This window comes from Notolepis coatsorum (assembly GCF_963971535.1).
Source record: "Notolepis coatsorum genome assembly, chromosome: 3".
Classification (NCBI taxonomy): domain Eukaryota; kingdom Metazoa; phylum Chordata; class Actinopteri; order Aulopiformes; family Paralepididae; genus Notolepis; species Notolepis coatsorum.
The window spans coordinates 11666795-11693247 of NC_140167.1; the positions used below are offsets into that span (position 1 = coordinate 11666795).

Below are 26453 nucleotides of genomic sequence, written 5' to 3' on the forward strand. Positions count from 1 at the left end.
TAATTAATTATAATAATAATTATTATTATTATTATTTATTGTATAGAAGAAAAAAATCTTCTAGGAATAAAATATAAGTATTTACATACCAAGCAATACACATATATTTCTTCACATACACCTCTGCCCATTGCCTATACACACACAAAATAAAACTATAAATAAAAGGTTCTGTGGTCCTGCTATTCACTAGTTTAACACTTCAGTCGTGCTATTCTCTTTCCTTATTCATCCCCTTGTTTCTCTTGCCTTCCTCCCAGTCCTGAGCTACACTCGGATGTCTGTGATGCCTTCTTCCCTCCACCCCTTTCCTCTCTGCCCCCCCCCCCCACCCCCCTCCTCCTCCTCCATCCCCTCCCTTCCCTCTATGTCCTAATAGGCACTTTTTAACGTTATTTAATCAGTTTGTGGAATGTGCTGTGGTGGCCTGTCTGTTTATTGTGAAGGGTGTCACAACCTTTTTTTTTTTCCTCTCTCAAAGAGCATAACTGAGAAATGTAAGCGTAGGGGGAATTATACTTAATAATAGAATCCAAAGTTGAGCATTCTTCAATTCTCTAGATGGCACAGGTTTATTTTTAGGAGTACATACAGTGCTTGTCGGGGCAAAATCCTTGTATCTCAAAAAGGGTCAACCTCACAGGAATTAAGTAGAGTGAATGAATGAAAGAGCCTTGTTTTTCCCGATTGACTTGGTTTGGAGTGGGTTTCACGGGTCCCCAGGGGTCAGGAAACCTAGCATAAAGCATAAAGAACCACGTAACCTTTCAACTCGAGTAAGAACCTGAAAGCGACTCAAGTGGGAGATACAGGGTTTTTTGGTCCCACAGCTAGGCAGTGTCCCGCTAAATCCTGCCATGGTATTGGGAACCCGTGCTCACTCTGCTCGTCTCTTCCGGGCAGGACGTGGAGGTGATCTTCAGTAACATCATGGACATCCACGAGCTGACGGTCAAGCTGCTGGGCCTGATCGAGGACGCCGTGGAGATGACCGCCGACGGCAGCCCTCACCCCCTGGTGGGAAGCTGCTTCGAAGACCTGGCTGAGGTGAGGGGCCGTCTTGACTTCAGCAGCTGTACATGCATCACCGCCGATTGTACGTAGCGAGACAGGGGGGCACGGGTAGAGAGGCAGGGGGCATGGGTAGGGAGGCAGGGGGCACAGGTAGGTAGAGAGGCAGGGGGCACGGGTAGAGGCAGGATGCATGGGTAGAGGGGCAGGGGGCACGGGTAGAGAGGCAGGGGGCATGGGTAGAGGGGCACGGGTATAGAGGCAGGGGGCATGGGTAGGGAGGCAGGGGGCACAGGTAGGTAGAGAGGCAGGGGTAGAGAGGCAGGGGTAGAGAGGCGGGGACATGCGTAGAGAAGCTGGGGCACAGGTAGAGAGGCTGGGGGCATGGGTAGAGGCAGGATCAGGGGTAGGGAGGCAGGGCCACAGGTAGAGAGGCAGGGGGCACAGGTAGAGAGGCTGGGGGCATGGGTAGAGGCAGGATCAGGGGTAGGGAGGCAGGGCCACAGGTAGAGAGGCAGGGGGCACAGGTAGAGAGGCTGGGGGCATGGGTAGAGGCAGGATCAGGGGTAGGGAGGCAGGGCCACAGGTAGAGAGGCAGGGGGCACAGGTAGAGAGGCTGGGGGCATGGGTAGAGGCAGGATCAGGGGTAGGGAGGCAGGGCCACGGGTAGAGAGGCAGGGGGCATGGGTAGGGGCAGAAACAGGGGTAGGGAGGCAGGGGCACAGGTAGAGAGGCAGGGGGCATGGGTAGAGGCAGGATCAGGGGTAGGGAGGCAGGGGCACAGGTAGAGAGGCAGGGGGCATGGGTAGGGGCAGAAACAGGGTAATTTATTATCCGTGTGTCAAATCCCATCCTTAACTACTGAGGAGCAGTGGGCAGCCACAGTGCAGCGTCCCAGGGCCCAGCTATAGCTGTGTAAGGCCAGTACCTTGGTCAGGGCAGGAAGCCTGGCATGCAGGTCTACTGATACCTGGGTCTCCTTCATGAGGCTCTTTCATACACACCCACATTTTATTATCCATGTTATTGTAAATATTTTGAGCACGTTTGTAGACTGTGCCTGGTTTGTCTATAATTTCACTATCAATGTGTGAATAATTCAGCGCTATATATTCATTTCTAACCTTTAAACAGTAACTGGACACATCTTGACGGGAGGTGATCTTGAGATTAGTTGATCAGCCATACCTTGATCTAGTAGTTTGCGGGCGCGACAGTGGCTCAGAGGTTAGAGCGATCGTCCCGGTAGTCGGAAGGTTCCCAGTTCGATTCCCGCTCCTCCCGGGCAGAGTGTCGATGTGTCCTTGAGCAAGACACTTAACCCCTAATTGCTCCCGATGTGTCGGTTGGCACCTTGCATGGTTGCCTCTGCCATCGGTGTGTGAATGGGTGAATGTGAAGAACAAAATATAAAATGCACCATTTACCTTTATTTAAAACCAGGTGTGTTCATGGTGAGAGGGCGTTTTTGCATAGTACCTGCCAAAGGATGTTTGTAACTTGCTTTTTATCAACATAAAAAAAAATCGATATTCTTTGTTAGGAATGCCTCTCATTTGTTTGTTAAAGCCTTTCCGTGCACAAGCTATGGCCAGCCTCGTCTCGCACCCGAATGAGGTTTTAATTCTGGTTCAGACCTTCTAGCGACGCTAGAATATAAACCTCATTTTGGTGCAAGAGCTCACACACAAAAATGTTATGGCCTCATAAAGTCAAGAGTTCATTGTCTATGGCGCGATCCCAAGATTCTTACATCCCAGTTACATCAGCGATCGGAGGGTTCTCCTTCTGATTCCTAGCTTCGGGAGATAGCTGTGTGTGTGTGTGTGTGTGTGTGTGTGTGTGTGTGTGTGTGTGTGTGTGTGTGTGTGTGTGTGTGTGTGTGTGTGTGTGTGTGTGTGTGTGTTCACTGACTCAACTGTCCCGGAGCAACAGGAAGAGCATGTGTGAATTCTTAAAACAGGAGACAATTTCCCTTTATCAACACTCCTCGTCATACCAGGCGCGCTTTAGTGACCTCGGCGCTGTCATAACTTAAATCAAATATCCCCCCCCCCCCCCATCCAGGAGCAAGCGTTTGACCCCTACGAGACTCTGTCTCAGGACATCCTCAACAAAGAGTTCCACGAGCACTTCAACAACTTCATGTCGCGACCCACCGTCGGCCTCTACTTCCAGGTAAGACTCTGCCTCGCAGCTGGAGCCTTTTGTTACTGAAATAGTCGGCCAATCGGGAGGATTATACTGAAATACTCAGCCAATGGGAGGATTATACTGAAATACTCAGCCAATGGGAGGATTATACTGAAATACTCAGCCAATGGGAGGATTATACTGAAATACTCAGCCAATGGGAGGATTATACTGAAATACTCAGCCAATAAAAGGATTATACTCAAATACTTTTTTATACTTTTGTTTTATACTTCTGGATTCCCAGCAGCTCTATAATCAGCAAACTCACTCCTTCATTCATTCATTCATTCATCAATTCACTCGCACATTTTATGGAAATGTATTAATTTTCCATAATCGCCACCTAAAAGTACATTTCAGTGGGATACCCCCTTTTGAGTCTTGTTTCATATCGAACCGGTTCTTGTTTTGATATGAAAGTGCAAGTAGGTCATGTGTCTGCTAGACAAGAATGTTTTGATGAAGTTAGCAATTCCTGTTATGCTTTGATGTTTACCGAGGTGCCTGTGGAATCCTAACATTATATTCCGAGGGCATGTCATGACATCTCCAGCGTCCTGTGTATGGTTTATTCACTGCCGCAGCCATGTCATGACATATCCATCGTCCTGTGTACGGTTTATTCACTGCTGCAGCCATGTCATGACATATCCATCGTCCTGTGTACGGTTTATTCACTGCTGCAGCCATGTCATGACATGTCCTGTGTACGGTTTATTCACTGCCACAGCCATGTCATGATATATCCAGCGTCCCGTGTATGGTTTATTCACTGCTGCAGCCATGTCATGACATGTCCTGTGTACGGTTTATTCACTGCTGCAGCCATGTCATGACATATCCAGCACCCTGTGTAGTAGGGGTGTAACGGTACACAGAAGCCACGGTTCGGTACGTACCTCGGTATTGGGGTCACGGTTCGGTACGAGTTCGGTACAACAGAAGAAAAAATATTTATAATTATTATTATTAATATAATTTTATTTGAATTTTTAATTTAATTACACATACTGTGTAGTGTGTACGGTTTATTCACCGCCGCAGCATGTCATGACATATCCAGCGTCCTGTGTACGGTTTATTCATTGCCAGCAGCATTGTTTGATTTGGACATTCCTCACAAGAATAGCATTGAATTATGCTCAGTGGGGTGCAGTTTGGCAGCCTTTGAAGAGGGAATATTTGTCCTGTTTTCCCAGGCCAGAGACCGCTGAACCCGCATGGCCACGTAAAGTGATACCGGCACTCAACATGCTTGTGGTGTCATGGACTGTGATACATCTTTTACATTTTATCAATACATTTCTTTATACTTTTGATATTGATAAATTTCTTTTGTACTTATGATAGTAATATGACCGGTCCGGCCTAGGCCAGTGTGTCTCTGCGAGGTCCATCTTTATTACACTGATCATTGCGTTGTTAAAGGTGCGTGGTTTTACTTTTATTTTAATTTTTTTTTAACTTTTTCTCCCCATTTTTCAATTTTTTCTCCCGTCCCTAATTTCGTATTGTCCAATTCTACCCTCCCCTGTCTCGAACGTTGTTAGGCCATGCCTCCCACAAGCCGGCTGCAACGTGGACGAAGCCTTGCATCACGTGTCCCCTCTGGTACTCGAGGAAGCAGCCGTCGCATCTTTTCACCTGCACAGCGCGATCTCTCAGCGGCGAGGGTCTGCGTGGGAGGGTCACGCCGCCCTCGTCGCTTCCTGATTCTACTGCGCAGGCACACCAACCGACCTGTAGGAGTCGCTGTCCACAACGTCCGATCCCCACCCATCAGCAGCTTCCCACCCCCTAATACTGCCAATTATATTAGTATGAACGACCAGCCAAGCTGGTAGCAACGCAGAGAGCTGGGCTCGAACCCAGCGTCTCCTGCGTTGGTGGCGAGCGCCTTGCCCACTGCCCCACCTAGCCACCCCTGTGGTTTTACCTTTGTTAAAATAAAGTGTTAAATAGTTCTACATTTTTTTTTTTTTTTTTTATTATCTTTTCCCCCCCTCCTTTTTCCGATTTTTCTCCCATCCCACTGTTAGTCGTTATGCCAATTCCCAACCCCCTTCCTGGTTGTTGCGCACCCCCCCCTACTGTTGGTCCGGAAGGCCGGAGACTGTTGCATGCTTTCCTCCGACACATGTGCAGCCAGCCAGCCGGCAGCCAGCCTGGCAGCGCAGGCTCTCACTGGGAGAGTGTAACGTGTGGAAGGTCGCACTACCTCTCTCCAGATCCTTCCCTTGCTGAGCAGGCGCCCCGACCGAACTGTAGGAGGACCCACCCACCAGCTTTCCCACCCCTAACACTGCCAATTGTGTTAGTATGAGCGACCAGCCAAGCTGGTAGCAACGCCGAGAGCTGGGCTCGAACCCAGCGTCTCCGGCGTTGGTGGCGAGCGCCTTGCCCACTACACCACCTAGCCGCCACAGCTCTACATTCTGACAGCTATCAGTGATACAGAGTGCCTGGTCAGTAACATGGGTCTGACAGCTATCACTGATACAGAGTGCCTGGTCAGTAACATGGGTCTGACAGCTATCACTGATACAGAGTGCCTGGTCAGTAACATGGGTCTCCCAGTCCCTCCGCTCTGCAGTAAACGGAAAATACATCTTCTGGTATCCCGTTCCCTAGATAGTTTTACTTATTTTAAGAAATCTTGCCAAGCCAAATTTGCTGGCAGATAATTTTTTGTTTCAAGCACATATTTGCAAGTTAAAACCATATTTAATTTCTTATTTTTGGCAGACCATTTTTGCAGCGTGGAGTTCTCTCTCCTGATTGGATTATACTGAAATTGTCAGCCAATGGGAGGATTATACTGAAATACTCAGCCAATGGGAGGATTATACTGAAATACTCAACCAATGGGAGGATTATACTGAAATAGTCTTATTCTACGTGCAGTCAACATCCTATGAGCCAGACTAGTGTTTACTCCACCAGTCACACCCAGTTAGATCATCAACAACACCAGTACCGTGTCCTGACTACCACCGCCACGGTTTATTTTCAACACTGTCCGAGCCCAGCTTTCAGTTTCTGTTCACATGCACCCTGTGTTTAACAAAGGTTACGTTGGGTTAAGACCTAACGAAGCTACATGCTATATGCGTTCATCTGTGTGTTATCTGTGTACAAGTATGTAGGTTCTCTTAAGGCACAAACATTAGAATCTAAAAGACTATTGGCAGGTTTCTGTACGTCAGTCTCTCTTGTATGGTATGGATGTGTGAATAGTTGAGGCATGACTGAACTTGTGAGCTCATGGATACAGACGACAGTAGATGAGCTGATCTCCACCAGGCCCAGGGGTGTAGACCCACCAAACTGTTCCCTAACCCACCAAACTGTTCCCTAACCCACCAAACTGTTCCCTAACCCCCCATCAAACTGTTCCCTAACCCCCCCCCCCCAATCAAACTGTTCCCTAACCCATCAAACTGTTCCCTAACCCCCCCCCCCCCAATCAAACTGTTCCCTAACCCACCAAACGGTTCCCTAACCCATCAAACTGTTCCCTAACCCACCAAACGGTTCCCTAACCCACCAAACTGTTCCCTAACCCACCAAACTGTTCCCTAACCCACCAAACGGTTCCCTAACCCATCAAACTGTTCCCTAACCCCCCATCAAACTGTTCCCTAACCCCCTCCAACCAAACTGTTCCCTAACCAATCAAACTGTTTCCTAACCAATCAAACTGTTCCCTAACCCCCTCCAATCAAACTGTTCCCTAACCCCCCCCCCCCCTCCACCAGACTGTTCCCTAACCTCCTCCAATCAAACTGTTCCCTAACCCCCTCCACCAGACTGTTCCCTAACCCCCCATCAAACTGTTCCCTAACCCCCTCCAACCAAACTGTTCCCTAACCAATCAAACTGTTTCCTAACCAATCAAACTGTTCCCTAACCCCCTCCACCAGACTGTTCCCTAACCCCCCCCCCCCTCCACCAGACTGTTCCCTAACCTCCTCCAATCAAACTGTTCCCTAACCCCCCCCCCTCCACCAGACTGTTCCCTAACCCCCCCCCCTCCATCAAACTGTTCCCTAACCCCCCCCCCCCCCCCCACCAGACTGTTCCCTAACCCCCCCCCCCCTCCACCAGACTGTTCCCTAACCTCCTCCAATCAAACTGTTCCCTAACCCCCCCCCCTCCACCAGACTGTTCCCTAACCCCCCCCCTCCATCAAACTGTTCCCTAACCCCCCCCCCCCCACCAGACTGTTCCCTAACCCCCCCCCCCCCCCCCCACCAGACTGTTCCCTAACCCCCCCCCCCCCTCCACCAGCCGTACGTACTCTTGTTTCAGAATCTCCCATTTTTGCAGATTCGCCTACAAGGAGCGCATGTCTCTCCACCTCCCTTTGTCTTTTCTCTCATTTCATCCACTTCTTCCTCGTCACTCATCCCTCTTGACTTTCTGCATCTCCCCCCCCCCCCCCCCCCCTTCAGTCAGATAGATGTGTCTGTTGAGCACTCAGCCACTGCACTCTGCAGCGTCTGGTGTTGTGGGTAAATGACATCGCCTTTTTAAAAATAGAACAGGCAGCCACACTGCAGGCCGTTTCTCTCAGAGAGGGAGGGAGGGAGAGAGAGAGAGATGGGGGGGGGGGGGGGGTGCGCGCTTTGGCTGGAGGCGCATTTCATGTTGAAAATAAGCTGTAAATTAGAGCAAAGCTCGGGTTCAATCGGTTCTCTATACCTCTGTGGAGGAGGGTACACGTTGTCCTGACGGGCCGCGCTGCGAGGTGCTCTTCACCGTACGTACGTGGATGACACTCTGCTTAGATTCATTAGGTGCTATTAGCTACTTTGGTGAATGAATATGGAGATGTCTTTGGACTGCTTTCTTTCACGAATCACAACTCAGGGTGTGAAACGGAAAGAAGCTACAAAAGAAAATTCTAAATATGATTGTGAATCTTTGTATCGTCTAATATCAGTTGGTATCATCTTGTGTTCAGTGTTTATTTTCCCGGTTTATTGAGACTTATTGGTACAACGCTCGTGTATAAATTGTTAAATATAAAAATATTAAAACGTACAATAAATTACCACACACAGGACTTAATAAATCAATATTTTCTTTTACATGGATATTGGTCAGTACTTACTTGGACAGTAATGGTGATGTCAACATTTCTACAATTATTTCCACACGTCCTGCTCCGTGCGCAGGCGCTCTGCGGGAGTCTGAGTACGAGGTATCGATTCAGCGTTATCTGGGGACCAGGGGATTTAAATGGATACCATGACGGCACCCCCCTCCTCCTCCTCCTCTTCTCCGGTTACCCTGCTGCCCAACACAGCCAACCTCTCCTCCTCCCCTCCATCCTCCTCTCTTACCCTCTCTTCTCCTCCGTGCATGTTGAGGTTTTTTAAAGATGAGATAAAGATAACGTAATTATTCCCTGGTGGAAATCATGCCATCTTGTCAACCAGCGCTACAACACCACCATGTTGGGGAGAGAATGTGCAAACGATAACTTAAAGAATAACAAAAATATAATGATAATAATAATAATAACATAATAAACTAAAGAGTTTAAAGGCCCATGCTGTGATCCAAGTGTAAACTAATGGGTTCCCCAACAACAACACAAGAAGAATGAAGACGTGTTTTCATTCTCTAGTTGATGGACTGAGCTCTTGATGCAATGGTACACAACTAGGACTAACGGTACACAACAAAGACTAATGGTACACAACTAGGACTAATGGTACACAACTAGGACTAACGGTACACAACCAAGACTAATTGTACACAAGGACTAACGGTACACAACAAGGACTAACGGTACACAACAAAGACTAACGGTACACAACAAAGACTAACGGTACACAACTAGGACTAACGGTACACAACAAGGACTAACGGTACACAACTAGGACTAACAATACACGACAAGGACTAACGGTACACAACTAGGACTAACGGTACACAACAAGGACTAACGGTACACAACAAAGACTAACGGTACACAACAAAGACTAACGGTACACAACTAGGACTAACGGTACACAACAAGGACTAACGGTACACAACAAAGACTAACGGTACACAACAAAGACTAACGGTACACAACTAGGACTAACGGTACACAACAAGGACTAACTGTACACGACTAGGACTAACGGTACACGACTAGGACTAACGGTACACGACAAGGACTAACGGTACACGACAAGGACTAACGGTACACGACTAGGACTAACGGTACACGACTAGGACTAACGGTACACGACAAGGACTAACGGTACACGACTAGGACTAACGGTACACAACAAGGAATAACGGTACACAACAGATGAACGTGTTTAAACCATATTCGCTGAAATATGTTTTTTTATGTTGGTAATATTTGTAAACACGGGGCATAAAGCAGGCCTATATTTTTATTTATGATCATGAGTCGAATCCCCGGCACGAAAAAAATAAAAAAAAAACGGTTGAGACAACAACCACTGTCATACAGCGTCCGATAGATTGAGATCTCCTGGTCCCAACGCTTCCTCTGTGTTTGTGTTTGTGTTTCAGTCCATCGCTGAAGGCTTCAAAGAAGCCGTCCAGTACATGCTTCCTAAGCTCATGCTGGTTCCAGTCTATCACTGTTTGCACTACTTTGAGCTCCTCCAGGTAGGTCCTTCAACAAGGAACCCTTAGCCCTTTCACTGCCACACTACAGAAGGTTAACCCTTTACTAGCACACTACCGACGGTTACCGTCGGTAGTGTGATAGTAAAGGGTTAACCTTCTGTAGTGTGGCAGTGAAAGGGTTAACCTGCTGTTGTGTGGCAGTGAAAGGGTTAACCTTCTGTGTGTTGTTGCCGCAGTGAAAGGGTTAACCGTTTTGGTAGTGTGGCTAGAGCTGCCGCGGTATTGATGTTTTCCTTACCGCACACATTTGCAAAATATTTCCTACCGCCGCGGTATTACCGCACACACACACACAAAAAAAAAAGTTTGAATGCATTTTTTTTGTAGTCTACTCTTTATATAGCATATAGCCTGCCTCTAGTCTAAATGTCTATCTTTAGAGGATGACTTTGCAGCATGAATATTGTTTGGGATTCGGCATGCACGCATTCGTTATTAAAAGTGAAACACGGATTCGAAGTCTCCCCTCGGTGTCGCGCGCGCCGGTTACCCCCCCGACCCTTTCTTCTTCTTATTATTATAACGTTACTACTTATGATTACAAAGGCATTCGATTTGTGGCATTAACGTTAGTATAGTTACACGTTCGTATTTACCGGACCACATAGCAAGGCAAGCGTTACTCAATTAATATCTAAGTTCCTTTCTTTGCTCAGAGCGTGCCGAGTTGTACCCATTCTGCGGTCTGTTAATAAAGTTTTCAATCAGACAAGTGTATAGAACGAAGGGCTTTTATTATAACATTTCGTTGCAGTAAAATCATTATGCCTCGTTCCCTGAGGAGCGACGGCGTCGGTAATCCACTCCGGTCTCCGGTGGGAGCTAACGTACTATTAGCCGTGTTGTGATGGCTGAGATTCAGGAAGTAAACGCACTGCAAGATGCTCCAAGCATGTGACGCGTATCTCTTCTGACCAATCAGTGGTCTGCAGTGTTTCATGTGACTTTTCTGGTACCCAATAGGGTCGCTTGGAATCTCGACAGAGAAGTAGGGTATATCTGCAGAGCCGCAAGCCCAACGAGAGCGTAATAATAATAATAATAATAATATAATAAAAAACAGCGGTGATGCCGGTATTCAGCCCAACGCTGCGGTGGGCATGATGTAACAGCGATACCGCGGTAATACCGATACCGCGGCAGCTCTAAGTGTGGCAGTGAAAGGGTTAAATCTACATCGGGACCATACATATCAATCAAGATCTTTAAAAAGGGGGGAGGCACATATAGAAACTGTTGTAATTCCTACACCGTTCACCTGCTTTGGATGTAAATATCCCCAAATTAAAGCTGTAAGTCTGCACTTAAAGCATATCTTGATTGTTTCATTTGTTTCCATTGTGGTGGTGTATAGAGTAAAATTGATGAAAGTTGTGTTGATGTCCAAATATTTATGGACCTGACTGTGTATACATATAAACCCTTTCCAGATGTACAATATCTCACATGAGGTCAGAAGTTTGAGACTCGGAACAGATAATTCTGATGATCACTGGTCATTGAAAGCTTCAGAGTTCTGAAATCCCTCGATATAATTCATATAGAACGTAAAAAAAAAATTGAACCGCCTTAAAATCTAATATTTCCACATATTAAATCAGAAAGTTTACATATTAAATAATATCCACATTTTATTGAATGTCTACATGTATTAACCCTTTCACTGCCACACGGCAGAAGGTTAACCCTTTACTATCACACAACCGACTGTCGTGTGGCAGTGAAAGGGTTAACCTTCTGTGTATTGTCGCAGTGAAAGGGTTAAAACCTCAACACATCATCTCTGTGTACATATTGTACCGACACACATTTGTCACCAACTGATCTGACGGTGTCACAGAGAGTGATGGGTTAGTGAAGCTGTTGCCATGGCAACGTTGCCTCAGGACCAGACCATGTGGCCTATTTCTCACATTGTGTTCCACAGTTAGCCGTCAGCCTCTCCCAGCTCTGCATCACCACCACACTGCCACCTGTCCTTTACGTCACGGACTGGTTTATAATGGGCCCAGGACAGGAATGTTTATTTATAGTTTGATTTCCCCCAAAAATCTAAATCTGTTTACATATTTTTGCCCACATGAAGGCTTTTGTCAGCTGAGGCTACAGTTTGGAATAAACTAATGGGGTTCTCTTTCTGCCATGTTATAAGTAGGGGAGGGAATCACCAGAGGCCCCACAATATGATATCACGATACTAGTCAAGATATTTTAATCATATAATTTAATAATATAATATCGCAATATTGCAATTTATTCTTTTTTCTCAACAGCAAATTATGTCCCCAATGGAAAACTTTCAACATCTGCAATAAAAATATCAGTTTTATCTAATAGTCTGTTCACCTTATCTAACCATTTATCTAATAGTCTGTTCACCTCACTCTAATCATTTATCTAATAGTCTGGTCACCTCACTCTAATCATTTATCTAATAGTCTGTTCACCTCACTCTAATCATTTATCTAATAGTCTGTTCACCTTATCTAACCATTTATCTAATAGTCTGTTCACCTTATCTAACCATTTATCTAATAGTCTGTTCACCTTATCTAACCATTTATCTAATAGTCTGTTCACCTTATCTAACCATTTATCTAATAGTCTGTTCACCTCACTCTAATCATTTATCTAATAGTCTGTTCACCTCACTCTAATCATTTATCTAATAGTCTGTTCACCTCACTCTAATCATTTATCTAATAGTCTGTTCACCTCACTCTAATCATTTATCTAATAGTCTGTTCATCTCACTCTAATCATTTATCTAATAGTCTGTTCACCTCACTCTAATCATTTATCTAATAGTCTGTTCACCTCACTCTAATCATTTATCTAATAGTCTGTTCACCTCACTCTAATAATTTTTATTGCAGCCAAATGGGATTGACAAGCAAATATAATAATAATAATAATAATAATAATAATAATAATAATAATAATAATAATAATAATAATAATAATAATAATAATAATGGTAATATATGTATGTGTAAAGGCAATCCTATGGACCAAAGTTGCCTCGAGGCTCCAGGTAGGACGTTGGCTATACAGTATATGAATATATATTATTTCTTTATATCGATATTACACTTTCCGTCAGTGCATTGATATAATATCGGCACGCAAAATATGGCAATATATTGCTTTATAGTCTTTTCCCCACCCCTAGTTCTAAGCATATTGAACTGGCCCTGAAAAGTCCAGCTTGGCCCTGAAAACACCAGCTTGGCCCTGCGGTGAAAAGGTGACCTAGTGAATCCTAACGCAGGTGTGACATTCATCCAAGTGGCCAAAAACCCAGAAGGATGTGTCTAGCCCCTACCCAGTGTTGAGAGTTATTCATTAAAAACTACATAGAGACATATATATATGAATATGAAATATTTAATTAAAGTACGGTAATACTTGTGTCTTCTTTGTGTCTTTGTGTCTTCCTTGTGTCTTCATTGCAGCAACTTCAAGAGCGCAGCGAGGACCAGGACGACCGAGAGTGTCTGAAACAGGCCATCACAGCGCTGCTCAACCTGCAGTGCAGCGTGGAGCGCATTTATACCAAGCACCTGCCGCGGCGCAAGCCTGGGTAACCTGCCACTGTTTACCTGCCTGTTTACCAGAACCAGGTCGTAACCCAGCCACTGTTTACCTGCCTGTTTACCAGAACCAGGTGTAGTGTTCACACAGAACCAGAACTAGTGTTGGTGTTCACACAGAACCAGAACCAGGTCTAGTGTTCACACAGAACCAGAACCAGGTCTAGTGTTCACACAGAACCAGGTGTAGTGTTCATACAGAACCAGGTGTAGTGTTCATACAGAACCAGAACTAGTGTTCACACAGAACCAGAACCAGGTCTAGTGTTCATACAGAACCAGGTCTAGTGTTCACACAGAACCAGGTCTAGTGTTGGTGAATCGCACAGAACCAGAACCAGGTCTAGTGTTGGTGAATCACACAGAACCAGAACCAGGTCTAGTGTTGGTGAATCACACAGAACCAGAACCAGGTCTAGTGTTGGTGAATCACACAGAACCAGGTCTAGTGTTCACACAGAACCAGAACCAGGTCTAGTTCACACAGAACCAGGTCTAGTGTTCACACAGAACCAGGTCTAGTGTTCACACAGAACCAGGACCAGGGCTGTGTTCACACAGAACCAGAACCAGGGCTAGTGTTCACACAGAACCAGAACCAGGTCTAGTGTTCACACAGAACCAGGACCAGGGCTAGTGTTCACACAGAACCAGGTCTAGTGTTCACACAGAACCAGGTCTAGTGTTGGTGAATCACACGGAACCAGAACCAGGTCTAGTGTTGGTGAATCACACAGAACCAGGTCTAGTGTTGGTGAATCACACAGAACCAGAACCAGGTCTAGTGTTGGTGAATCACACAGAACCAGGTCTAGTGTTGGTGAATCACACAGAACCAGGTCTAGTGTTGGTGAATCACACAGAACCAGGTCTAGTGTTGGTGAATCACACAGAACCAGAACCAGGTCTAGTGTTGGTGAATCACACAGAACCAGGTCTAGTGTTGGTGAATCACACAGAACCAGAACCAGGTCTAGCTTAGCAAACCCTGATCCTCCGAGGTGGAGACCAGAGACGGGACAGTGCTGATCTTCTCACACAGGAGGAGCACCGTGAGTCGCCTTCGACCATCAAACAGGGCTTGATGAACCTGGACAGTTTCAAGGTGAACGTTAGGAAACGGCGCCTAGAAAATGTCCCAGAGTGACTCCGGAGACAATGGGGGGGGGGGGGGGGGGAGTATTCAGGCCAGATGTTCAGCTCCTGTGTTTGTGTTGTCGGCACCAGCCTCCTGACGGCGCTCGTTAGTACGAGACCATTAGGCAAAAAGACATATTGCTGCTTTTGAGGAGATTTCTTCTTCTGGTCTTTTTTTACTTTGCCAAAAGAATACAACCTGCTCATCCATAGTCCTAATTGACGTGACGCTTTTGGTCCAAATCTAATGGTATGATGCCGGTTAATATCTGGGTCTAGGTTGGAAATAACCCAAATGTGAGTTCTTCCGGTTGTCCTCACCTCAAGTCTTTCCCCCCTCCTCCCCCCCCCTGCGCAGCGAGCCCATGTACCGCCTGTACCGCCGGCAGGTGCGCAGCAAGCAGCTGGCCATCAAGCGCATGAACGAGATCCAGAAGAGCATCGACGGCTGGGAGGGCAAGGACATCGGCCAGTGCTGCAGCGAGTTCATCCTGGAGGGGGCGCTGCTGCGCGCCGGCGCCAAGCACGAGCGCCACAACTTCCTGTTTGACGGCCTGATGATCAGCTGCAAGGCCAACCAGAGCTCGCGGCTGCCGGGCTCCAGCAGCGGCGCCGAGTACCGGCTGAAGGAGAAGTTCGTCCTGCGCAAGATCCGCATCGCCGACCGCGAGGACTCGGCGGAGCAGCGGCACGCCTTCGAGCTGGTGGGCAAGGACGAGAACTGCGTGGTGTTCTGCGCGCGCTCGGCGGAGGAGAAGGCGGCGTGGATGGCGGCGCTGGTCACGCTGCAGTACCGCTCCACGCTGGACCGCATGCTGGACGCCGTGCTGCAGCACGAGGAGCAGGCCCAGCCCCTGCGGCTGCCGTCGCCCGACGTGTACCGCTTCGCCGTGCAGGACTCGGAGGAGAACATCGTGTTCGAGGACCGCGTGCAGAGCAAGACGGGCATCCCCATCATCAAGGCCGGCACGGTGGTCAAGCTCATCGAGAGGCTCACCTACCACATGTATGCCGGTAAGAAAGATGAGAGGCTCACCTACCACATGTATGCCGGTAAGAAAGATGAGAGGGCTCACCTATCACATGTATGCCGGTAAGAGATATGAGAGGCTCACCTACAACATGTATGCCGGTAAGAGATATGAGAGGCTCACCTACCACATGTATGCCGGTAAGAGATACGAGAGGCTCACCTATCACATGTATGCCGGTAAGAAAGATGAGAGGCTCACCTACCACATGTATGCCGGTAAGAAAGATGAGAGGCTCACCTACCACATGTATGCCGGTAAGAGGCTTTCCTGTAGAAAGATGTCGTATCAATTTTTTTTTTTTTTTTTATTCGTTGAACTCAACGAACTCTGTGCAAAAGATGCACTATGGTAATGATCATGTGTGTTCAGAGATATTTATTTTTTACCCATCCAGTGTTATAGCCACGTTTCATTTGCTGAAACCCGCCCAATTTGCCGCAGTCAACTAAACACTAAACACACCTCTTCAATTAATATTGGAGATAAAAACATTTAAAATGTAAAATTTCAAAGAAATCGTATCGTCTTTTACTATTATATTTGCTACTATGTCTATACTATTATCTACTATGTACAATACTACTATGCCTACTACTACTACCAAGCCTGTTTTTGGGATTCGAACTTCATCAGGATTTTTCGAACGAACGTTCAAACCTTTGTAAAAAAAAAAAAAAAAAAAAGTCTGTCCTCACTTTCTTTTTTTTTATCCACTTTTTCTTCCCATTTTCTATTTTTCTCCCATTCCAATTTAGTATTATCCAATTATTCCCTCCCCTGTCTTGAACGTTGCTGGACTATGCCTCCCACTGGTCGGCTGTAGTGAGGATAGAAGCCTTGCATCACGTGTCCCCTCTGGTACACGAGGAGGCAGCCTGTCGCATCTTTTCACCGCAGCAGCTCGAACTCTCAGTGGCGAGGAGTAACGCATGGGAGACTCACGCTGCCCCCGCTACTTCCTCTTTCCGTCGCACCGGCGTCACCAAACCGACCTGTAGGAGTCGCTGTCCACAACGTCCAATCCCCACCCACCGGCTTTCCCACCCTCTAACACTTGCCAATTGTGTTAGTATGAACGACCGGCCAAACCGGTAGCAACGGCGAGACCTGGGCTCGAACCCAGCGTCTCCTGCGTTAGTGGCGAGCGCCTTGCCCACTGAGCCAATCAGCCACCCCCTTTCCCTCCAAATTTAACTTTTTTTATTTTGTATAAATATCCTCAAACTAAATCCTCAATTTGAATAAAGTGATTAATCTGATTAAATGAGTCTTTCTTTTTTATTAAATCAACTTTCTTTAATGAATATAACTCAGCAGTTTTTTTTAATACTATAATATTAGTGTAGCCTAATCTTGATCTGCAACTGTGAAGAAAAACCCCATTGGTTTAAACAGAATGAATAGACACATAAAAAAAATATATATATATATATATATAAAAAATAATTTTTTTATTTAAAATTAAAATTTTGATTTAGAATTCGAATGCCAACGTAACGTTCGAACATTCTCGCTCAGCCTTACTACTTACTACGCACTCAGAGTGTAACACTCCAGTTCGACACTGTTTGACGAACGATATCACTGACCCTCAGCCCTCAGAGATGTTACCCTCCTGCTGACTTGTACACAATTCGTAAGTCTCTTTGGATAAAAAGCGTTTCAGCTAAATAACTAAATGTATAATTTTGTCTTTTCAGATCCTAACTTCGTGCGCACGTTTCTAACCACGTACCGGTCCTTCTGCAAGCCACAGGAACTCCTCAGCCTGCTGATTGACAGGTACGGGATCCATTTACCCATAGCGACGCCTTATCACTAGGGATGTTCGATATTGGCTTTTTTACCGATATCCGATATAGTCGAACTCTTAATTTCCGATATCAACCGATACCGATATATGCAGGGTTTCCTCCGCAAAAAAACGGAATAATTTCAGATAATTAACATTACATATCTCTTGTCGTGGAATTAACACGACATTATGCATACTTTTGACAATAAATAAAATAAGAATGTGTTCTTACTTACTTGCCTGGGTAAATAAAGGTTAAATAAATGTAAAAGTAAAAAAAATTGAATACCGATAATTTCCGATATTACATTTTAATGCCAATATCGGCCGATAATATTGGACATCCCTACCATTTTGTTTTCACGTGTTACCGCGGCGATGATTTCTGCGTTCACGCTGGTGATTTTACTGTCTCCAGGATCGAGATCCCCGAGCCCGAGCCGACAGAGGCGGACCGACAGGCCCTCTGGAACGGAGACCAGCCAATGGCTGCCGAGCTCCAGAGGTTCCGCAAGGAGTACGTGCAGCCGGTGCAGCTCAGGTGAGACACGCCCTCTTAACCCTTTCACTGCCACACTACCCAAGGGTTAACCCTTTCACTGCGACAATACAGAAGGTTAACCCTTTCACTCTCGCACGACAAAGGGTTAACCCTTTCACAACCACACTGCAGAAGGTTAACCCTTTCACTACCACACTACAGACGGTAGTGAAAGGGTTAACCTTCTGTGTGGTAGTGAAAGGGTTAAAGGAACGGTTCACAACTAAAACGACATGATTTAGTCACACACTGGAAGTCATTTCAATGAGTAATGGCTGTAGTTTATTAATTGATTGATGACTTGTATAATGATGACGGTGTGTCTTGTGTTGTGTTAATTACAGCTCAATGAAAGGATGTAGATGGGAAAAAAATATCAATCCCTATTTCAATCCAATTGAATTGAACGGTAATTAACACAACACAATGATTCAGGGTCCTCTGATGACGTCACAAGAGGAGATATTCAAAACTCCTTAACACTCGATACGTGTCAAACTAAATGAATGTGTGCAAACCGGTATCGGGCTGAATCTGCATTGTTTTTCGGTGAAGTGCCCCTTTAAACGGTTCCGTTTCCAATCTATTACCTAATCAGTAGACTAGAGAATCATTCATCTGAATTAAATTCTTACCAAGTGCTAAACGGAACACACATGCTGTTAATTTAGATGTATTGCTATGAAAACTTGCTATTTTCATTAATTGTGCGCAATTTGTTAGCGATCGCCCTTGGTTGTTTACATGCAATTAAAATAAAAGCATTTTGGGAACCCCCCCCCCCCCCCCCGCCCACAAATCTACTTGCCAACATAAACATTCTGAATGGAATTTTCTTCCTGTTGCAATTGTTTGCTAATGTCACAAGTGGACAGGAAATAAAGCTTTGTTGCCTAGCGACGGCGTTCCAGTAACACTCTGCCCTGTGTCCTCCGTCTCTCAGGGTCCTGAACGTGTTCCGCCAGTGGGTGGAGCACCACTTCTACGACTTCGAGAACGACGTGGAGCTGAGGAACAGACTGGAGGAGTACATCACCTGCAAGATCCAGCTGAGAGGTCTGTTCATGCAGTGTGGCTACTAGGGATGATGGGTACCGAGTCCGGTACTTTTAAGGGTACCGACCGAATCACGTCGGTACTACAGAGTACCGATTCACGTGAGATCCTCCACCGGTGCCACATTTCGGTACTGTAATTCTTTTTTATGAAAAGCTAAACGAAACCTATGAAGTGTGCCGCACGTTCACGTCAACGTTCACGCGCACAATACACTCTTACCTAGGATTTGACTTGATTCAACAACAAAGCAGTCGGGGCGATGGCAAGCCGAAAACGGTCGCAAGTGTTGTTACACTTTACAAAGCTAGATGCAGACAACGCTTGCTGCAATATTATATATATATTAACAAATTGTTCTAAATAAATAATAAGGATAATAAATAATTGGAAGTTTGGATTGTTTAATAAAAAAAGAAAAAAAAATTACAACTGATGTAGGTAGATACAATTTTTAGAGACTAACGAACCGAAAAAGGTACCGTTGGGTACCGGTATCGGTTCACAGGTACCGGTATCGGTTCAAATGTGAACGGTACCCAACCCTACTGTTCATGCAGCGTGCTACATGAGTAGAGCTCCGGACTCATGATCGAAAGGCCATTGTCGGAAAGTGGTGTTGTTGTCCAGCAGGGGGCACTCTGTCCTCAGGACTTGTCAGTAACAATGCCCCTGTTACGGTGATAGGGACACTGTATATCTGCGAGTGCCATCTTTCAGATGAGACGCTAAACCGAGGTCCTAACTGAATCTCGGTCATTAACACTTTGATTGCCAGCAGGGGGTGCGCTATTTATCGCTTGAGTGCCAGCGCTTTAGTCAATGAGAGGGCGAGCACATTTGTGAACACATAAACTATATCTTAAATTATGGCTATGTGTCTAATACGCCCGTCGCTTATCAATGACTTGCTTGCAGTCAACATGTCAACGGATTGTTTTTTCATCAGTACATTTCCGTTTTATACCGTTTTGAATACGAGTATAGTTTTGGAAATTTCTAGAAAAGAAAAAAAAGATTCCGCAGGAATCGCCCTTTACTGGAATACACACAACACGTTGTCATTTTCCGGCTGATTTATGATAGTTTTCAAATAAATGCTAGATTATTGATGGTATATGTGTACTTATGCACGCTAGAGAAGCGGGCTGGAAAATCGATTATCCATGACCTGGTCAGCGCTAACGTCATACACGCACACACAGCCACACACACACACGTTGTGAAATATGTGGGGAAAAAAACATCTGATTACCCCAAAACTGGTCAAATAGATTCCTTACCTCAGATCAAATGTTCTGCAAAAAGATTATTCCAATTCCTGATCACCATTCCAAATATCGATCGCGTTTTTTGATACATTAGACCTCGAAACAGATAATCCACGCTGCTTTCGGTTGCCCCAATGAATGCAATAGTCTCTGGTTACATGCCTGAGAAGTAAAATGTGGAATCCGGAGGGTTTTTTCACATGCGTTTTCATTGTGTCCATTCCAATGGGTGCAATACCATCCGGGAGACGATATAGGGGGCGGTATTTGCCCTTTTCGAGCTTGGAGACAGTCCCAATGATAACGTGAGGCTGGATTGATTAAAAATGAATGGATATTGCTAATAAAAGAAATAACGATTAAATAACAAGTTTGTCGTTGTTGGCACTCAATGTGTTAAAGAACCCAGGACGCCTATCGTAAAGAGTATGGGGTTCCCCGACGTTCCTGGTCAAATTCCCAATCAGGTCTCTGACATCAAGGCCACCTAATCATCCCTTCCCCTTAATTGGCTGATATCAATCCCCGTCTCCTGAGCCGTTCAGCCATTGTGTAGTGTGATGTGTGCCTGGTGCCAGTGTATGGCAGCCATCGAGCCTGCATAGCCCAAGGTTCGGTGTGGTGGTGATGGAGGCAATTTCCACCCTACATTGTGGGAAGCGCTTTGAGTGTCTAGAAAAGCGCTATATAAATGTAACGAATTATTATTATTACTACGACCGCTGAAGAGCGTCAACGGTGACTCTTGACGACCTCTCTGACTGATTCCGGTTAACGTTTCCCCCCCCCTCTTCTGTCCTCGACCAGGCAAGTCCATGAGGAAGTGGGTGGAGTCCATCAACAAGATCATCAGGAGGAAGATGCAGACCCAGTCCAACGGCGTCAGTCACCACATCACCTTTGAGAGCCCGCCCCCTCCCATCGAGTGGCACATCAGCAGGGCGGGCCAGATGGACAGCTTCGACCTCATGACCCTTCACCCCATAGAGATTGCCCGCCAGCTGACCCTGTTGGAGTCGGAGCTCTACAGGTGAGTCGGCCGCCGCTACCCTGTGTTTATCTGTGGTGATGGATAGAGAGGTACTTTATTATCTCCTGTGTCTGTCGGGGGGGTTTTCTTCATGTCTCGTTTGTTGACCGCTGTTTGCTTGCCTGTGTTTTCTTGTCTGTTTAGTTGTTCTTATTGATGCGTTTTGTGCTTTCAACGTTTTTATCGTCTAGCCGCCTTCTAGCCCCCTTCCAGTCCCTTTCTAGCCCCTTTCCAGTCCACCCTTCCCTTAAATGGCTGTTGTCGCTTGCCAGGCCACCATTGTAAATACAGGGTATCTGCAGGGTATTAAAAAGTATTCAATTAATAATTCTCAATTTAAGACCTTAAGGCGAGACACCCCAGGTGAATAGGCAAATATACTTTTTTTGTGTTGATTTTGTTATATTTTGCTTCCTAAACATGTCTTCTATGAAACTAGTGACAATAAAACGTCAATAACACACATTTAGTTGTTTATTTTACTTCATTTTGCCTTATTGCATCCATAAATGTGCCCATATTTAATGGGGAAGTGCCTCATTTGCATATATACACATAAAATTCAGAAAACTTGCAATATAGTTTTTCTTAGTTTATGTACATAACAAACTGGGAAAGTTTCATAGTGATATCTATTCAATTATTTTTGCCTATTAGGGGGTACTACACTGTACTACACTGTTTGTAGCCTGTGTGTAGTTCTGTTCAGTTCAATAACATCATTATTATTATTATTCAGTTATCAGGCATGTGTTTAGGTTGTCAATTACTAATGGTTTGATTAGGTATTGTGTTTGTAAATAGCTGTTTAAAAAAAATGTATGGCATTTTACAATACCGAACTTTGAAGGCGTTTTCCCAAAAATGAGTTTTAATGAGTTTTTCCTCATACTCTGAGCCAGAAATCTCCACTTCAGTAGCACTCACTTACACCAAACCTTCCAGTTCTATTCATATCTATGTTCTGAAGGTATTTACAGAAGGGTTTGTTGATATCGCATTCATACCCTGATTTATATCACATTTTATTCCTAAAAACATGGCGAAATATGGAATTTTACCATACAAATGGACTGAATGGAGTATTTTCTGATTCATGGAGTGATAAAAAGAGATATCCAAAATCCCCTCTGTAATAACCTTTGGCTCTAATATGTCAACAAAATGAAACTATAATTTTGAAAATGGCTTTATCCAATGTTCAGATTTCTGTCCTGGAATTATATGCAAATTAGTGCATATTTAATTAGATCATGCCTCATTTGCATATTTAAACATACAATTTCAGAAAACTTGTAATACAAAAAAGTCTTGTCTTAATATAAGTAATCAACTGGGGAAGTTTCATTGTGATATCTATTAGTTAAATGTTTTACCCTATTCACCTGTAGTGTCTCGCCTTAACACATTTATGGCCAACCAACTGAGTATGGAAGTGAAATTGGTATTAGATTTAGCTGGTATTAAGTGGTATTAAAAAGTTTAAAATGTTACTTGTTATCTGAAACCTGCAGATTGTAATAATAACGTGGCCTCCACATGGTCTCTTCCTCCACAGGGCCGTCAGGCCGTCTGAGCTGGTGGGCAGCGTCTGGACCAAAGAGGACAAGGAGAAGAACTCTCCCAACCTGCTGCGCATGATCCGCCACACCACCAACCTCACCCTGTGGGTCGAGAAGTGAGTCTGCGAGAGCCTCCTTCATTCTTATTTAGCCTTTATTTAAGCAGGTTTATTTCGTTCCTTAGATTAAGGTCATGGTCATCTTTTTATTTATATAGCACATTTAAAACCAACTGAAGTTGCACCTAACGTTTATTTGCAAAAGGGACCGTGCATAATAATCAACAATAAATGTGAAATACGCCAGATTTAGCCAGAAGGCTAGATTTCATCTGTAGTCCCTGGCCAAGATGTTAAAAAAGGCATCAACTTAAAGTGATTATCATAAAGGTTATTATCATACATAATATACATCAAATAGGCCTACATAAAATACAATTCATCGTCACAAATACACATTTTAACAAAAATACACATATAAAACAGAATAAAGTGCTTTACAGTATAAAGAAACAGACTAATACAAAGTACAATATGAAATGCACAAGTCAATGCAATATCTCTAGGGTCTGGAGAGATTGAATTTGTAGTGGCAGACTATTCCACAACTTTAAAGCTTGGTCTTCTTTTAGTCTTTAGCCTAGAGACCTTGGAACATCTAAAAGATGAATTCAACCCTTGCACTGAAGAACCGTGTAACTCAGTTTTGACATTTCTTCTGACAGCCCATGTATTTGCAGTTGTGAAGTCGATCCAAATCACTTGGAGTATGAATGTTATACATCACAAGAATGAAGGCAACAACACAACACTCTTAACGTACCATATTTAGTGATTTGAATGGTTGAAAACATTGTTCCTCTGAGAACTCAACACTGAGTCATATGGTCCTTCATCAGAGGTACTCGGATTATATTTCATTTTCATTTTCATTTTTGAAGAAAGACTTTCATCAGCAGATCCGCTGCTGACATGTGGGGAAAACTCATCACTTCCGGGTTTTTTGTGCCAGTCATGTTTTCTATTGAATCAAAGGTTTATGTGTTTTTCTTACTGGTTAAGACCGTTTCATGACCCTAAAGTTACTTGTTTTTCTTGCTGTTTCATATATACCGTACTTGGGAAATATTTTTTGCCGAACCACTGCTGCCTGGGCACAGTGATTTCCGTTTCATGACCCTAAGGTTACGTGTTTTTCTTACTGGTTAAGACCGTTTCATGACCCTAAGGTTACGTGTTTTTCTTACTGGTTAAGAATGTTTCATGACCCTAAGGTTACGTGTTTTTCTTACTGGTTAAGAATGTTTCATGACCCTAAGGTTACGTGTTTTTCTTACTGGTTAAGACTGTTTCATGACCCTAAGGTTACGTGTTTTTCCTACTGGTTAAGAATGTTTCATGACCCTAAGGTTACGTGTTTTTCTTACTGGTTAAGACCGTTTCGTGACCCTAAGGTTACGTGTTTTTCTTACTGGTTAAGACTGTTTCGTGACCCTAAGGTTACGTGTTTTTCTTACTGGTTAAGACTGTTTCATGACCCTAAGGTTACGTGTGTTTCTTACTGGTTAAGAATGTTTCATGACCCTAAGGTTATGTGTTTTTCTTACTGGTTAAGACCGTTTCATGACCCTAAGGTTACGTGTTTTTCTTACTGGTTAAGACCGTTTCATGACCCTAAGGTTATGTGTTTTTCCTACTGGTTAAGAATGTTTCATGACCCTAAGGTTACGTGTTTTTCTTACTGGTTAAGACCGTTCCGTGACCCTAAGGTTACGTGTTTTTCTTACTGGTTAAGACTGTTTCACCTATCAAAATATACAAATTAGTGCTACAAGTTCCATGAATTTCCCCAAGGGGATCAATAAAGGAATATTTTATCTTGTCCACACTTGTCTGTATTTACCTGCACATAGTCCTTTTACATATCTGTAGATACTAGGGCTGTCCCCGACTAAGGATTTGGATGGTCGACTAGGATTGGCCAAAATTTGCCGTTAGTCGACTATTGGCCAAAAAAAATAAGTATAATAATATTTTTTTTTCTCTCCATTTGGGCTGTGGGGGGGGGGGGGGGTGCTTAATGTCTGAAGGAGGCGACGGAAAGCTTCTTGTCCTCTGAAAAAGCATGCAATTGGTCCACTGATGGATACATCTTGATATTTGTCTAGTCTAGTGTGTTCATTAGATGGGTGAAATCCTCTTTCAGTGCCTCTGTGCCTGTTTTCGTAGGCAGTTAGCCTCTGGTATGCGTGCCATTAGCGTTAGCCACGCTTCTAGGCCTCTTTTCTTTTGGAAAGAATGATAAAAAAAAGTATTTTTTAAAAATATATTTGACTAAGAGGTTGGCCAGTCGACTACGGCTCCTTTCGACCGATTAGTCGACTAATCGATTAATAGGGGTCAGCCCTAGTAGATACTATATCTATATCTGTACCTACTCTTACTAGTTACGCTGCTGGACAGTATGACTACTACCATACCGGCGTCTTTACACCTGTATCACTGTACATATTAATACTACAACTCTGTACATTCATCTGATTAGCACTACACACAGTAGTACTAAATTGTATATTTTGTACCCAGTTTAATCACCTGTACATTGTATATTACTATTGCACTTTACTGTTACATTTGCATTCTGGTTGGATGCCAAACTTATTTTCGTTGTACTGTACTTGCTGTATAATGACAATACATTTGGATCTAATCTAATCAATTATTAAAAACAAACAAACGTGCGTTATCAAGGGGGCGGCTGGGTGGCGTAGCGGAGATTGCGCTCGTCACCAATGCAAGAGACTCCGGTCTCGAATCCCGGTGTCGGCATTGCCTGCGGCTTGGGCCAGCCGTCATACTATCTCAATTGACAGAGGTAGCGGGTGGAAAGTCGATGGGTGGGGATTGGACGTTGTGGACAGCGACTCCTACAGGTCGGTTGGGGGGACGCCTGCACAGCAGAGACAGGAAGTATCGGGGGCAGCGTGAGCCTGTCTGGTGAAAAGATGCGACGGGCTGCCTCCTCGTGTACCGGAGGGGACACGTGATGCAAGGCTTCTATCCTCACTACAGCCGACCAGTGGGGAGGCATAGTCTAGCAACGTTCAAGACAGGGGAGGGGAGAATTGGCAATACGAAATTGGGATGGAAGAAAAATAAGGAGAAAAAGTGAAAAAAAAATGAAAAAAAAACGTGCATTATCAAAAAAGGATGACACAAAAGATCAAAGAGTTATTTCTATTGGGGTCCTTGATCACATAGTAATAACACTTGTATATCGTGTGTGTGTGTGTGTCAGGTGTATTGTGGAGGCAGAGAACCTGGACGAGAGGGTGGCTGTGTTCACGCGGGTCATAGAGATCCTGCAGGTGTTTCAGGAGCTCAACAACTTCAACGGCGTGCTGGAGGTGGTCAGCGCCATCAACTCTGTGCCGGTCTACCGGCTGGACCACACCTTCGAGGTGAGGGCAACTACTGTCTGGGGACGGGGTTCTTTCTCTCCTTCTTTCTTTTTGTCTGACTTTCTTTCTTTCGTCGGACTTTCTCACTTTTGTCTGACTTTCAGTCT

The 26453-nt window shown here is 44.7% G+C and overlaps 1 protein-coding gene across 1 annotated transcript in view; it reads left to right on the plus strand.

Moving 5' to 3' along the window:
* Positions 1–26453, plus strand: part of sos2 (son of sevenless homolog 2) — a 90509-nt gene that overhangs the window by 52366 nt on the left and 11690 nt on the right. The window contains exons 6-16 of the mRNA XM_084309954.1: positions 904–1047; positions 3079–3189; positions 9748–9846; positions 13323–13450; positions 14956–15611; positions 17332–17413; positions 17845–17967; positions 18911–19023; positions 21102–21324; positions 22883–23002; positions 26184–26346. Of these exons, the coding sequence (XP_084166080.1) occupies positions 904–1047; positions 3079–3189; positions 9748–9846; positions 13323–13450; positions 14956–15611; positions 17332–17413; positions 17845–17967; positions 18911–19023; positions 21102–21324; positions 22883–23002; positions 26184–26346 (1962 nt within the window). The remainder of the gene's footprint in view (positions 1–903; positions 1048–3078; positions 3190–9747; positions 9847–13322; positions 13451–14955; positions 15612–17331; positions 17414–17844; positions 17968–18910; positions 19024–21101; positions 21325–22882; positions 23003–26183; positions 26347–26453) is intronic.